Source organism: Mercenaria mercenaria, chromosome 3 (assembly GCF_021730395.1).
Source record: "Mercenaria mercenaria strain notata chromosome 3, MADL_Memer_1, whole genome shotgun sequence".
Taxonomy (NCBI): Eukaryota; Metazoa; Mollusca; class Bivalvia; order Venerida; family Veneridae; genus Mercenaria; species Mercenaria mercenaria.
The window spans coordinates 94334547-94349649 of record NC_069363.1 but is presented as its reverse complement, the minus strand read 5'-3'; the positions used below and the strand labels follow the sequence as shown (position 1 = coordinate 94349649).

General features: G+C 33.6%; 1 protein-coding gene across 5 annotated transcripts in view; it reads right to left on the bottom strand.

The window, feature by feature from the left end:
* LOC123523995 (uncharacterized) overlaps positions 1–14636 on the bottom strand; it is a 28616-nt gene extending 13980 nt beyond the window's left edge. The window contains exons 1-5 of one of the 5 annotated variants that reach the window (XM_045301846.2): positions 14441–14636; positions 12289–12416; positions 4931–5000; positions 2308–2460; positions 626–1395 (exon numbers count right to left, since the gene is read on the bottom strand). In XM_045301846.2, coding sequence (XP_045157781.2) covers positions 626–891 — 266 coding nt within the window. In that variant the 5' untranslated portion in view covers positions 892–1395; positions 2308–2460; positions 4931–5000; positions 12289–12416; positions 14441–14636. Of the gene's footprint in view, positions 1–625; positions 1396–2307; positions 2461–4930; positions 5001–12288; positions 12865–14440 lie in introns of those variants that run through there. The other 4 variants (XM_045301847.2, XM_053539343.1, XM_053539346.1 and 1 more) reach the window with 4 other exon arrangements.
* Between the last annotated feature and the right edge of the window lie 467 nt (positions 14637–15103).

The following is a 15103-nucleotide window of genomic DNA, read 5'->3' as shown; positions in this document are numbered from 1 at the left end:
TTGTGGTTGTGGTTAGTTCGTATAAATTCTCTCTAATTATATGATAATTTATAATGCGACCTTGTATCCACGCGTATCTCACATATGAGAAAGTCAATTGTTCTGAATCAAATGATATCCCTTTAATGCAAACTACGTCTATAACATTCACTTATACTTGAATTCAGCGTTGTTATAGTTTCTGGTCCTTTGGGGTCCCCGAGTTCATTCAATATCTATGTAATAGAAGTCCCCTTCAGCAGGTACTTGAGGGCGTCTTCCCTTCCTGATAGCCCAACCAAGAGATATTTTAGCTTATGTATGAATTCAATAAACAAACTTTGCCTAAGAAGTACTAATATAAGAGCTCTTGTACTATGTTTGTAAAACATTTACAAAGACAAATAGTTTTTGCAGAAATTCATTAAAGATGCAAGTTGGTAGAAATATTATTACCTCCCTTTGCCTATCTTGGTTGAACAACTAGGGTAGATTGAAAATATATGGATTACGAAGCTACAGACTATTTCAAAACTTGGCTTTTGGTTCAGATTGTTACAATATGCCAATATCTATCAAATACAATATCGATATACAATCCTTATTTGATACAAGGTTTTATGCACAGTGTAGAAGAAAAACATACCTGCATTTGTACATAACAAGGAAGCTGACTACAACGATCGTGGAACACGCACACGCAGTCAAAGCTGAAACTAGTATCGTCTGATCCCCATTATTCTCATTTTCCGCATCGATCAAGTTATTGCGTACTCTATCATCGACTTTGTCATTAGCGGTCGAGTAATGGTATGATTTTGAGTCATTTTGTCTTGTAATGTGAGCTATTGTCGTAGTGGTAATGCTTTGTGCTGATTTTTCAAAGGAACTATTTGTTAAAGTCGGACTCATAGGTAAAGCTATGATGTTCTTCGTTTTTTCTTTATAAGCCACAGTCAATTGCAAATGAACCTACGTTAAACTTTATTTGTTCTGGCATAAGGGGGTTTAATAAGTGATGTCTACGAAGACAGTTACAGTATTTTCTTCTGACATTTCCTTTTCTCCTCCCATGTCTTGTTGTTTTCGAAATCATCTTTTTATCTCCAGAATCCGATGAATTTGTCTCCCTGTCTTCATTCCAGTGGTTTGTTCTAGCAGGATATGATTGACTGTCTTTTTGTAAATATGATATACTAATGTTACGGATTTGTTCGTAATTTCCCGCAGACACATCCATGTTCAAACTACAGCTGTCTAAAAATGTGTCGCATAGGTCAGTACAACTAACTTTTGATCTTCGCCGTCTCTTCCCAGAGCTTTTCGCATTGACCCCATTTGAACAATTTTTCCTAATATGCTCTCTGCTGCACTGACATGCGTAAGGCTTTTTTGAAACTTTTCCATTCACCTTACCTATGATATATGAAACATGTGAACGTTGCAGAAATATGTAATGAAAGTATTCTAATCTGTAAACTTTGCTGTTATTGTTTTCCAAATTTGATACGACCGCTTACATTAATAGCTTGTTATCCAAAGAGAGTTTTGGATACATTACAGTTTAAAGAATAGCAATCAATAATGTAGGTACATCGAGTGTGTTATGGACACAGTGTGCCAGGACATACGTAGATAACCAAGAATAATGACAGGAATTCGTTATATAAATGCATACGTGTAAGTATAGACTATATCCTTTGCTATGTTAACAAGTTCCATTAGAAGGTTTTGATTGCTTAAGGGCAATTTGATAATAGTCCAAAGGTCCATACGGTAACATGACAAATTACGTGTGTATCCTGACTTAAAGTGCGAGTTCACTTAAGAATAATTCAATTGTTATTAGTTTGGACAAGATCCTTTGAAAACTGGGAGTTGTCCAATAGCATTTGTAAAATTGCAGAGGGTCATATATCCGTAACCACCTTTAGTACATGTTTGTCTTAATAACACTTGCACAAGTTCATAATTATAGGTTTCTATTATTTTTGGCCCGTCCGTTGAAAATTTTAGGTGGAGTAATGCAAACAATGATTTGGGGAAGGTCAAGGCGGTATCCCCAACACACGCAACTATTTAGGAAGAAAACATTAAAAGGTCTGACTATAAAGACTACAGATCTATCAGTTGTATGTATTATCACTGGTGGAACAGTTAATAAGGTGTTACTTTCAAAGTTTGAAATAAAGGTTTAACAAATGAACATGACTAACTAAATTTACATGTAGGGAAAATTCAAGTCTTAATGATAAAGAACACTGTTAAATACAAATCGTAAAAATCTAATTATACGGGTGGTCCTGTTGAGGTTAAAATCATACTCACGGCGCTTTCTTCCTTCGGCAAATTCCAAAGGTTGTTATGTTGTAGTAATAGCATCAAACTTTACAGTATGAGAGTCTGTAACTTTTAACTGCTCATTCGTCAGTACATTTAGTAAAGTGGAAGTTCTGTTATACTTCATTTTATCTTCCACCACTGACGAAATAAAAGAAATTCAATGAAAACTGATGAACATCAAATCACCGTAAATAAATGCTCTACCTTAAAGAGATAGTAGGTATTTGCACACTCATACGGTACATAGTTGAACGATATATTTTATAGTATAAATTTATTTTCTATATTAAGCATCTAAACTCTAGTTTCAATGTCTATGTACTTTGTAACGAAAACATTTCTTAAAGCTGGTGCATAACCAAACATGTATCAAAACCCTATTTATTCACTTTTATGGTGGCATAGTTTTACTAGCAAGCGGAATGTTTCGTATTATCCTAATAAGCGACCGAGTGCTTAAGGTTGCCGACTTTAAGTCACTTGCCCCTCACCAAAGTTTGTTCGAGTCACTCTTGGGCATAGAATTCTTCAAGTAAATTAGCCAACGGAAGGTCGGTGGTTCTACTAAGGTGCGGTCCGTGATGAAATTATGCCCGGAGGGGCACCTGGGGTCTTCCGCCACCATCAAAAGCTGGAAAGTCGCCAAATGACCTATAATTGTGTCGAAATAACTTTTATGCTAACAAAAACAAACACAAAAATACAGATAACAGGACAGAACTGTCTGTTAGTGCCAACAACTACCCTCCACATATCTTGCGACATTTTAGGGATATTTATCTACATACATAACTGGCTATGGTTAGCAGAAATATGCTGCCATATATATATATAAATACAGTTTATGTAACTTTGCCGATATTAATGACAATAATAGTTGTCTCTAGATATATTTCCGTCATTCTCCGTATAATGGATTATTCCCGATTTCAGATCGTGACGTTTGTTCAAGCACTGTTGGATATAAGTTTCATTTCTATGCTATTATGATCTACATTTCTATCGTGTGGTGTGAGCATTAGGAATAGTGGCAAGCTGTGTGCATTTTCAAAAACTAATAAGGATATTCGGCCGCCGCTGAGCCGACCAGCAAAAAGATCCAATCGTAGCCATGATTAGTACTTAAACTCATGCAAACCAGTCATAAAGGCAGCCAATAGGCAAACCCATTTTTTGTTGACACACTGTCTGAATGACTCGAACATTTCAGCCCATTAAAACAAGTTTCATTCAATATCTTGACCCAAGCTAAAGTTGTTTAACATTAACGATCATTCAAACAAAAAAAAAAAAAAAATAAAAAAAAAAAATAATTCTAAGTCCACAAAACAATCTTTACAAAATAAGCTATTCATAATTATGTTATAACAAAGGCAAGTATTTCTTTAAAAAATGAAAGTCCACAAAAAGGGATCTGTCAAATAAAAAAATATTGATCCATGCACGTTAAAATTATGGCTTAAGACCTCGTAAGAAATTTGACCCCTTAGTGTGACCTTGACATTTAAGATACAGACATGTAGTTAGCGCGCGACACTCCGTCTTACGGAGGTGAACATTTATGAAAAAAAAAGTTTGCTCCATACATAACAAAGATATGGCCCCGACAAGCTCTAAAATGACATTTGACCCCTAATTCTGACCTTGAGTTAAGAACCTAGGGTTTGCTCAGCATGAGACTCCGTCTTATTGATCAGGTAAACATTCATGGCTAATATAAAGAAGATTGCTTTATGCATGTAAAAGTTATTGTCCGGAAAAAATATCCGGACGGACGCACTATCGCACTAACGCACATACACCGGGCAGCCATTTGGACGACTTTGTCTTCGATCACTGCAAACGAGCTCGACAATACTAGTAATAGTGGCATACCAAGAGGTAGCCTGGTTCATAGTTATGACCGGAAACACTTTGGGGCAGTTCCCCCACCACACCTCTCTCGTAGCTGTTAAATGTTAGTCAATGCAATTTAGCATTTTAAAATGAACTGAGCGTGTGTGTGTGTGTGTGGGGGGGGGGGGGGGGGGGGGGTTTTCTTACAATTTCAACTTTATTTAAAAATGCACATTTTACCATTAGAAATAGCTAGCAGTTAACAGGGAGAGAGGGGAGGAGGTTCTGATCCCTAAGTGTCTGTGGTAACGATAATGTATTTGTCTACAATTAAATAGTCATTGAATAGTCATATGAACCAGAACCAGTGTGAGAGCAGAAGTTTTGAGCATTACAATGCATTATTTGGTGTGTAAATAAAAGTGCAGAGAAAGAGTAAGAGATGTAGTAAACTGTACTACGCCGATGGATCCGAAAACCTTTTTAACAGTTGAACAAATTTCTTTTTCTGGAAATGATTTGCATTCGTACATGTAGTAAAATTTTTATTTAATCATCAATAGCCTTTTTTTCAGAACAAACTGGAAAAAAAGTTTGGATAAATTATCATAGCAATAAGAACATGCAAATCGGTATAAACAGTATTTAAAAACAATCTCACTGTAAGGCTAGCAGTACAATTTACCAAAGATTTGACAGTATAAAAGCAGAATTTTCTGAATATATGAATATGTAAAGTACATTATACTAGAGTTTGTGTTCAATAAATTACCTGTGCTATTTCCAATCCAAACATGGCTTGTCAGAAGCTGATAAATCAAAACCATCAATAGGAAACAGATCTACAAAAGAAGGAAACTTTGGAAACAAACACCCCTTGATTCATATTGTCTGGTTTATTACCTCCAATCAAATGAATTTTAAAAAGGTCCATTCTCTATTGACCATTTTTATTTGCTTTTTTATAGCGCCGACAGCGTCGCATTACGGTTAGACGTATGAAAAAGAAAATGAACAGAGAGATCTAACTGTGTATACTATCGAGTTGAAAATTCGTGGTACTTTTTGGAATCGGTGTTGTTCGGATTTTTTCAAGTACACTATGCACATAGTAATTAATCAGTAAACACGTCAGTAGACGCTTACTGTTTACGGTTGACAAAAGCGTCTCGCTTACTGCTTTGAATATTGAATAAAAATGCAAATGAGCGTTTGATAATAAGAAATAAGTGCTAAATACATTTTCTACGAAGAAAAAAAAAAGAAATAAAACACAATATTTTCATTTCGAAACGACTTTCGTCATGCTGGCATTACTGAACTTTATTATATATACTTATGTTTGTCTTATGACGTCATAACTGTACAATGGTGTAGAGGTTAGCGAGTTCGCGTTGTAATCCAGAGGTCGTGAGTTCGAACTTCACCTGGACCAGGTTTTTGTTTTAATTTTTATTTCATTTCATTTTTTGTATTATTGTGAGTTTTGGAAATATTGTATAACTAAAGTCATTCATGTGAAATTCAACATGTGTTTAGTTTTGATGTCAGGTTCTACTGTAGTACCTGTGTAGTAGTCAGTAGACATAACTTAAAAAAAGAAAAGCTTTAGGATCAAAATATACAGGCATTAAACTGTGAAAAGCAAATAATACTCTTCTCCCCGTTCACATATATTTCATCCATTAGCTTTAAAATCACTGACCAGAGTTTATCAAAAAAAAAAAAAAAAAAAAAAAATGAAAAAAAATGGCGAACACCAAAAAGGTTCTTACTACCATCCCTATTCTATAGTGCTAAAAGATTAACCACTTTTGGGTTTAAAACAAGCTTTGTACAGTCATGGAAATGATTGTAATTTTCTCATACCAGGCGTCTGTTATAGCAGTATTTTTGACTGAAAGTTGGACCCATTCTTCCTTCCAAAAAGAACCAAAATTTGACAATAATGACATTTAAAAGAATTACAATAGTCATTTCCAGGATTACGTAAATTCTAATTTCTATTAACTTTGGAATTGGAACATTAACTTTTTACATTAAGTCCTCATTGCCCAACATTCACACGCAAAGACACAGAATTCCTTTGGCTATTGGCGTAATGAGATTCTGTTAGGTTTGAAATTTTCAAAGTTCAAGCTTTTCAGTTTGAAGCAGTTATCATTTTGTGACTGGTTTCCAGTATGATAATAAGTTATGTAAAATTGTTGATGCAGTACGTTGTAATAAGAATAACAGAAATTATTCAAATACGTTTTATTTTCTTTATCTTGGTGCAGATGTTAATCTATACCGAACTTTCTTTTGATTATATACAGAATATTTGTGGAGTTTTCACATGTCGAGAATTAATCTTGATGCAGTCTAAAACATGCATTCAGAATTCATGAATTATCATTAATAATTTTAATAGATCTAAAGAACATAAACTTCCTAAACGAATCCATAATTCCTGATAATTCCAGCACCACTCCTTTAATTTTTAACGGGCACTGGTGATTTTTCATGGGAGCTCTGCTTTTTAGGTAGCACCTAATTTCATATTATCTAAACGGTTTCAGATATATTAGGCAATCTACAAATGCTACTATATATGGAAATATAAAATGTATACTTTATTTCTCAAGCTAAAATTATGTGACTGAAGTAACCCGGATGACCATTCTTTTAGCGCCGATCTATGGCTTTTTAATTGATTTGATACGTATTTAATAAGTGGTCTGAATTAAGCAATATCAACTTAAATAACGTGCTTCAGCTTGTATTTTCATTGGCGCATAGACACGAGCACTTCCGATACTGATGTCAAGATACTATAGATACGGTCATGCCATTTTCCATCTTGACTGAAAGTAATTCCTAAATGTTTATGATGGTCGACGATACTACGCGGTGTATTTTCAAAGATAATCGAAGGTTTTATGGAATTAGATAGCGCGAAGAACATAATTTTTGTTTTAGATTGGCAAATCAGCCATTTCTTTGCCAAGCAAGAAAATTTCGGAATTTATCATTTTCTTCCAAGAGAGGAATCCCACTGGTAGAAACTGCAAGAGAGCTTTCGTCAGCAAATAGACCAGTAGTGTTATTAGCGACTCAGCAATATCGTTAACGTATGCTACAAATAATTAGGGGCCAAGCAATGACCCTGGAGGAACCCTAGCATTCAGATATTTTGTATCTGAAAATGACTGTCTGACGAATACTCTTTGAGAACGACCTTATAAGTAATTATCTACCCAGCTGAGAATATTGCCCGAGGTATCACCTGATGCCAAACACTATAAAAAGCATTAGATATGTCATAAAATACCATACATGTCGGTTGTTTTCGTTAATGGATTTATATATTTGATTATAAACATTAACAAGTTGGTAGACCGCGGAATGGCCAAATAGGAAGCCAGACTTATGTTTTTATATTACCTTGATATTTGTATGTGCGCATGCCGAACCGGAAGCTAACGTGACGATTTATGACGATGTTTACGACAAACAAAATGTGTTTGTATACCCAATCTTCTGATAATAAATCATGAACCTGTCTCCGATTTGATGTTTCATGGTTTAATAATCTAGAAATAATGAATAAAATGCCACAGAAACGCTTCAAAACATTTCTGTCTTAAAATGACGTCATCGACGTCATGACATTACGTGTCAGTTACCAAATCAAAAGCTTTTATTTTGAAAGTACGTAATTCTGTGCATTTTCTTTATTTAACTTTTTTTAACAGCCATCATTTGCTGAAATATTTTTTATGAGTCTTTCGCTCTGAATAATGATCAATATTTTGTTTCTTTCATGTAGTTTTATTGAAATGTTATATGCAAAATGTAAGAAAATGGATGATGGTAGCTGATGATATTGGAAATATAGCTGGGTGAAAGGTTACTTATTACGGCCACTTTCAAATAGCAGTTGGGCAGTTTGGTTTGTAATATCTAATTTTCAGTTTCTTTTGATTATTTGTTACTTTTATGCTAAATCTAAGCTCTTGGTGAACTATGTACAAGGTGACTGTGAGGCGTAAACATTGTGCAGATTTAAAAGACAATAAAATTATGAAGTGCGTCTAGTGGTGGAGGCCCTGGAGTCCCGCCTTGAAGCTGTCTAAGGTCTGGGACATGGCAACTTCTTCCGGAAGTTGATTCCAAAGCCGAATGTCAGATGGGAAGAAGGAATGGCGGAGTAGTTCTGTACGACAGAATGGTAAATAGTACTTCGAGGTATGTCCTCGAGTTGCCAGTGTGGCAGGGTGGAAATATGCCGATGCGGGTATGTCCACGAGACAATGTGTGATCCTTGACACATTTGAAGAAATGATTTGATCTTGTTCATTTATTCCAAACATTTAAACACATTTGCCTTTGTTCATAATTTACCTAACAAAAGGCTGAAGAGCAAAACCGTCAGGCTTACTGTCAAAACTGAAAATATCAAAAAGAAAAATGAATGCAGAAATAAGATTCTGTATGACTAGGTTTTCCCGTCAAATAGGCAGCGCCTAATTTCATATTATAAAATGGTTATTATAATAGTAGCTCGATCTGGGATTTTATATTCGGTTGGATTTTGCCAGATCGGATCCTACGAGGCGCACAAGCGTTAGTGTGATCCGATCGTGCAAACTCCACGAGAGCCGAATACAAAATCCCAGATCTAACTTCTGATATAATGACCCTTTTATTATACACCTCTACCTTTGTTTGTTGTTTTGTTATTGAACGAACTCTTCAATGTTTACCGATATTAAAATGGAACTAAGTGAAGCTTTTATGTGCGCTATCTATAGAACTGTATCAGGTCATGAATATTAATGAAAATAGTCCGACAGCATACAACACGGAAGGTACAATACGGAATTCAAAAGGTACAATACGAATTTTTTTCTGCCTGTTCATATTTGATTGTGAAATACAAGCTGTTTTGTTTACAGCATTTATATAGGTATATAATAAATAAGTATTATTGCGACTCGTATATGCCTCAGTTTGTTATCAAATATGTATAGCAATGTAATCAAAACTGATACCTAAAAGGATAGCATAATTATTGTTTGATTTTGTTTTTGTTGGGAGTTAAATTGGTGAACGAATTTTTGGATAGAAATGGAAATCTGTTATCGTTTAATAGTTTTATAGATATGTATAATATCCAAACAAACTTTCTTCAGTACCAAAGTATAACTGAATCAATCAGGGATTTTTTTAGATAAATTAAGATTTCCTCAAAGAGCAAAATCCTTTGCAGCCATTTCTAATAGAAAAATTCAGAGTGCAAAAAAAGGTTGTAGGTGTACTTATGATTTATGTCAAGCTTTCAAAACTTTCCAGATTCCAGTAGGAAATGAAGAGATAAATTAAATTCAAATGCTAATTTTAACATTCTATTAGGCAATACAAATTTCAGTTCACTTACTCTATTACTTACCCCTAAGATAAAGGTTCTTCATGAACTTCATGAATTTATTCATGAATTTGTATGAATTTTCAAAAAAGCTCATGAAGTACAAGGAAAAGTTCACTAACTTAAATTCATGAACTCTCAGTAATATTACTTTCATTTCCTGAAATAATTTACAAAATAATGGGAGAAAAACAGAAGAATAAAATGTTCTTCTAGCATTTTACAAAACAGTACATTTGTATAGGTACTATTACGTGTGTAGTAATAAGTAGTTTAAATCAATACGGCAAATGTCAATATGAAGCTGATTATCGTAAGATGTCTAATTCTGATGGCAAATTTTCATGGCCCTTAATTTGATATACCATTAAATATTACGAACTCATCAAAATTGAATCTGACATATTTAATGAGACTATTATTCAATTTTTGATAATTAACGGCCATTAACAGAGTATTAAAAAGTAATGGCCCCATTAGTATTTACTGATTAATGTGGAATTAAGGCGTACTTTTAATGGCACATTTATTTCATGCCAATTAAAGTTTTTCATGGAGTTTTAAGGAACCAATTAACTTATTCTAATGGTTTATTTTAAGCAGCTTTTCATGGCCACCAAAATCATTTTAACAAGGTATATTTTACCAGGGTTTTAATATACTTATTTCATAGCTTTTTAATATATGGCATTAAAACTATGGTCATGAAAGTCCCATTAAATAGTAAGAAGTAATGGGTGAATTTTAATGGTGACCTGTTATGTTTCTGTTGAAAACGTTTGAAAATATTAAGGCTAATTTCATGACCCCTTTAATGGCACGTGCATCTAGTAATGCTTGAAGAACTGTTCTTGAACCAGCATAACAATTCTTAGAATGTGGTTCTAAAACAATGATGGTTCTTGAGCATTGGTTCAAAAACTGCAAACTTTCAAGAACTTAATATGGAACTTTCAGTTCCTGAAACAGTTACTGTTGGTCTAAACTAAGAACTAAAATTGTTGATAAACACAGGTTCATTAAAAGTACTAAAATTCAAAACCTTTTCCTAGTTCTGTACCAGTTCTTGAACCAAATTGTAAGTTTCTGTACTGTTCATTCATTAAACATAAACTTTTACAATATCTTTTACAATATATGAATAAGTTCATGAACTGTTCATGAATGTTCATTAACATTAGATTCATTATCTCACATGATCAGTATTCATTATTTTGTTGCATGCTGGGACATTTTTTGCACATGTGATTCAGCAATATTTGAGAAGTTAGTGCTGCAAATAAGAAGGAAATCTTTATCATACTACAGTTAGGAATGGTTTAAAAGGAGCATGAGTATACTGAATATCAAATAAGTAATAATGGTGTTGTAATAAATCGTTCATTTTAAAAAAATATAAATTCCTTTTAAAATGTCACGAGTTGTCACGACCCTGAAGCAAAGCTAGTATCTGAATTTCAATCTTGAGATCAAAGTAAATTATACATTGTTTAACTTAATGTTTTGTGTTTTATACAGCAATTGTTCACTTCTTATTATGCTTCAAATCACACTCTAGTTTACTGTTTTACTGTTTTACTCAACATGTTATTTGTTGAGGGTGGAAAATTTCATCATCACAGTGACTCAGCAGAGACTAAAAACAGTCTCTGCCGGCCACTAACGGAACAATACTTTGACCTACATGAATTTTTCTTGTATCATTCTCTACCGATATTGTTCAAAGAGTTCCATTACATGCAGATCTTTCAGGTTTCATATTGTTACACTCCTACCAGGTTACCTTGACTAGTTGATGAATGTTTTCATGAATAAATTCAGGAAGTTCATGAACCTTTTTCACAGGGGAGTTCATCAAATGTTCATGAACCTCAGAGGTCATTTTCTGTTCATGGGATTATTCTTGAACCAAAGTTCATCATTTATGAGCTTTGATTCATGAACAAATGATGAACTTGGTTCATGAACAGTTCATCAATGGTTCATGAACGAATGTTTATGATGCGGCCATTAGCTGTTCATGTGATTGTTCATAAACTTTTGTTCTTGATTAACGAACTCCAGTTCAAGAATTATTCCATGAACTGGTCTCTATTTTTCACAGGGGTATCTTGATTTGAAAATACACTATTTATCAAAGTAAATTTAAGGAGGCGGTTCCTACCTTACAGATGTTTATTAATAGTTTAAGAAAACTGAGAAAAATATCGCAAAAAATAAAAATGAATAGCTTTGAAAGAAAATGAAATAGTTTAAGGACTCTACTTGCAGATGATGAAGTGTAACACATGGGTCCAGGGCTTCATAGTGACTGCAATCAATGGATTCATAGTGACTTCAATCAATGGATTCATAGTGACTGCAATCAATGGATTCATAGTGACTGCGCTTGTTATCTTTTTTGTTTTGTTTTGTGTTGTTTTGTTTTTATCTTTCAATCAACTTAGGTACTGAATTACAGGTTATTTTTGGAACATATTATTTGCTTTGACTAATGGTTATTTTTACTATTTTTTCTATTCTGACCTTGTACTTTTTAAACTACCATTTTCCTTTTTTATGAATATATAACTTGTTGCAAAAATTACTATAGAAAAAGTATGTAACTCTGCAATTCAACACAAAAGTATTTGTTAAGAGTTTCCTCCCCTAGATCAGTACCAGATTAATGCCGGTTAAATGTAAGCAAGGTAACTATGCATGCTAACTAAGCCGCTTACCTAATATGTGTAGTTGGATTCCTGATGCAGACTGGTCAATTTGTCCTTGACACTTTCGCGCTCGTTTTCTTCTTTTGGGCATGGATACCAAATTATGATACAACTTTTAACGATGTTTACTGTAAGATCTAAACATTGCATGTCAAATTTATTTCCCGATTAGTTACTCGAATAGTGTTTGAATAACAATATAATCATGTGCATAGTTTTTACATTGTTGATATATTATTAGTCGTTCTGTTAAGAATGGCCCCCAACTGAAAAATAATATGTATCACCTAATGATGAACAATATATGTCACTCATTCTATAGACATGTACATGTATATATTTTTTTAGACACTTCTCGTTCATGTAGAGCTACATTTCCAAATACGCTTAAAATTGTATATGTAAACGTTTTTCTTGCATATAAAATCAATTTTGTTAAGAATTTATGATGTTTTTGATGTAAAAATGGAAATAACTTATAAAAAAATATAAAAAATATAAACTACATAGTACCAAAAAGCAAAAACCATTACCGCTAACACATCAAAGTTTTATATACAATCACAAGTTTAAATGTAGTACAATGAATTGTTTACAACACTTTTGTGGCTCTAAATAACTCCTGTTTTATGCTTATAGTTTTTTCAGTGTAAAAATGTGTTTGGAAGTCGAGATATTTACGGCATACAATCAATGTACCGATTAATCAGTATATACGTGTATGGCCCAGGAGTTACGCATATTATCACAAATTGTATTTAGTTTCATAACAGACGTTCAAACCATACTTTCTATGAGGGTTATGAGGTAAAAACGGTTTTCTATCATCACTTTTCACCTAGTTTCGATATAAGGTATGTCGGATTTATTGCATCTACTTGTATTTAGGTCATTTTATCACTCTTAACTGTCATGTAAAAAGTCGGATCACGTGTACAAAAGCGCATACCATGTTTTTTGAAAACATATAGTTTTGAAAGTTACATTCTTCTATCATTTAAGAAGATCAGCTTAAATTTACACTTTTTCTATAATGTTGGCCAATAACGGCATGTCAGCTGATCACGTTATGACAAATCCACAAATTCAATGTTTTATCTCTCTGGCGCTGTAACGACCTAGCTACAGGATAGGTCTTACTTTATCGTGGGAGCTATCCGGTCTATTCGCGTAATGGCGAACAGGTTTCTAAAAACTATTTTTTTCACTTGGCATGGCCACAAAGGTCTACTAGTTAATGAAAGCCGGTTTCTGTTTAATTTATATTTTGGATGTATTTTTGACATTTTGGTAGAAAAATGGGAGAGGATGTTGTATTTGGTGAAGTGAAACTGAAGTATGATAAGTACTTCCAGGGTACAGCAGTGTGATTCTGATGTAAATCTACAGGAAGTAAATGTGACAAGAGATATCTCTCTCATCAGACACAACCCCTACTTTTCTCTTCACTTTATCAGTTCTTTCAAAACTCTTTAAAATGAGGTAAGGATTTGTTCTCTGAAATACGTTTAGCTATATTTCGTAGCTTTTGAAAAAAGAGCTGTCACTGTTAGTGTCAAATGCCCCAGAAGCGTGACCGAGAATGCTACAGTTGTCTGCACAATATATGCTAGAAAAGTTTAGGTATAAATCATTTTGTGACCTTGACCTGAGAGACCCGGGTCATAAGCGCGACACACATTCTCAAAGAAATAGACTATGTTAATCTTTGACTTCTAAACGTGGCCTTGACCTTGAAGCTAGGGGTCTGAGTCTTGCGCATAACACGTCATCTTATTATAGGGAACATTTATGCTCAGTATTTTTAAAATTTCTTCATCGAGTTATGGACTGGCAAGAAACAGACCATGTTAAACTTCAACATCAAATTGTGGCATTGACCTTAGAGCTAGGGACTGGATCTTGCACTGTATGGAAACCATTTGTGCCAAGTTATCTTAAAATCCTTTTATGGATAGCAGAGTTACAGCCCGGACAATAATTTACACGGACGTACGCACGGACTGACGGGGCATCTAAATATCAGTTTTATATATAATATATATGGAATACTTTTTAGGCGTGTGTGATCAGGACAGCTATATATTTTCTCCTAAATATGATACTATAAGCGCAAAATGATTATAAAACATGATAATAACGGTACAACATAAAATCTTACCTCCATCGTTCCCCTGTGCTTTCAACTAAGCCCGATCAAAGAATGTATAAAACACATTTTACAATAGAACTTAATATATCGAGTAGTTAAACAACTGGTTATTTTGGGTAATACGGAAATGATTAAATGGAATCCCTATATAACAAGTCAACATTTAAATATTTCGGCCATGTGGATCTATCTATCCATATATCAAAAAAGATACCCTGTTTAAGCTTTATGAAATGTAACACTTCAAAATACAATATAACTTAAATAGAGCATATAATTATTGTGTTGACAAGTAAAGTTAACGAGTGTACTATTTTGGTAAAGTCATGAGAAAAGAATGCAATATAACCTCTGGGTACTGATGCTGTTCAGGAACAAATGTCCAGCCTTCCTTTTTTAAATTTAGACACCTTAATTCAAATTCAGTGAATATACATATACTTAGATGTAATAATTCAGATGCACGAATTACATTGCCATATTTTTGAAAGAATAAATTGTTTTAAGTAGATTTGGCTATTCATACAATCTGAGTCAAACGAAAACAGAAAGCTTAAATTTGATCTAAATTGAATTAGCTACACCTTTTTCAACGGAAACAAGTTAAGACCTATAAAATAAATATGCTTTAAAAGTTCATACTTAGGAGAAAATTTAGGATGAAATTATGAA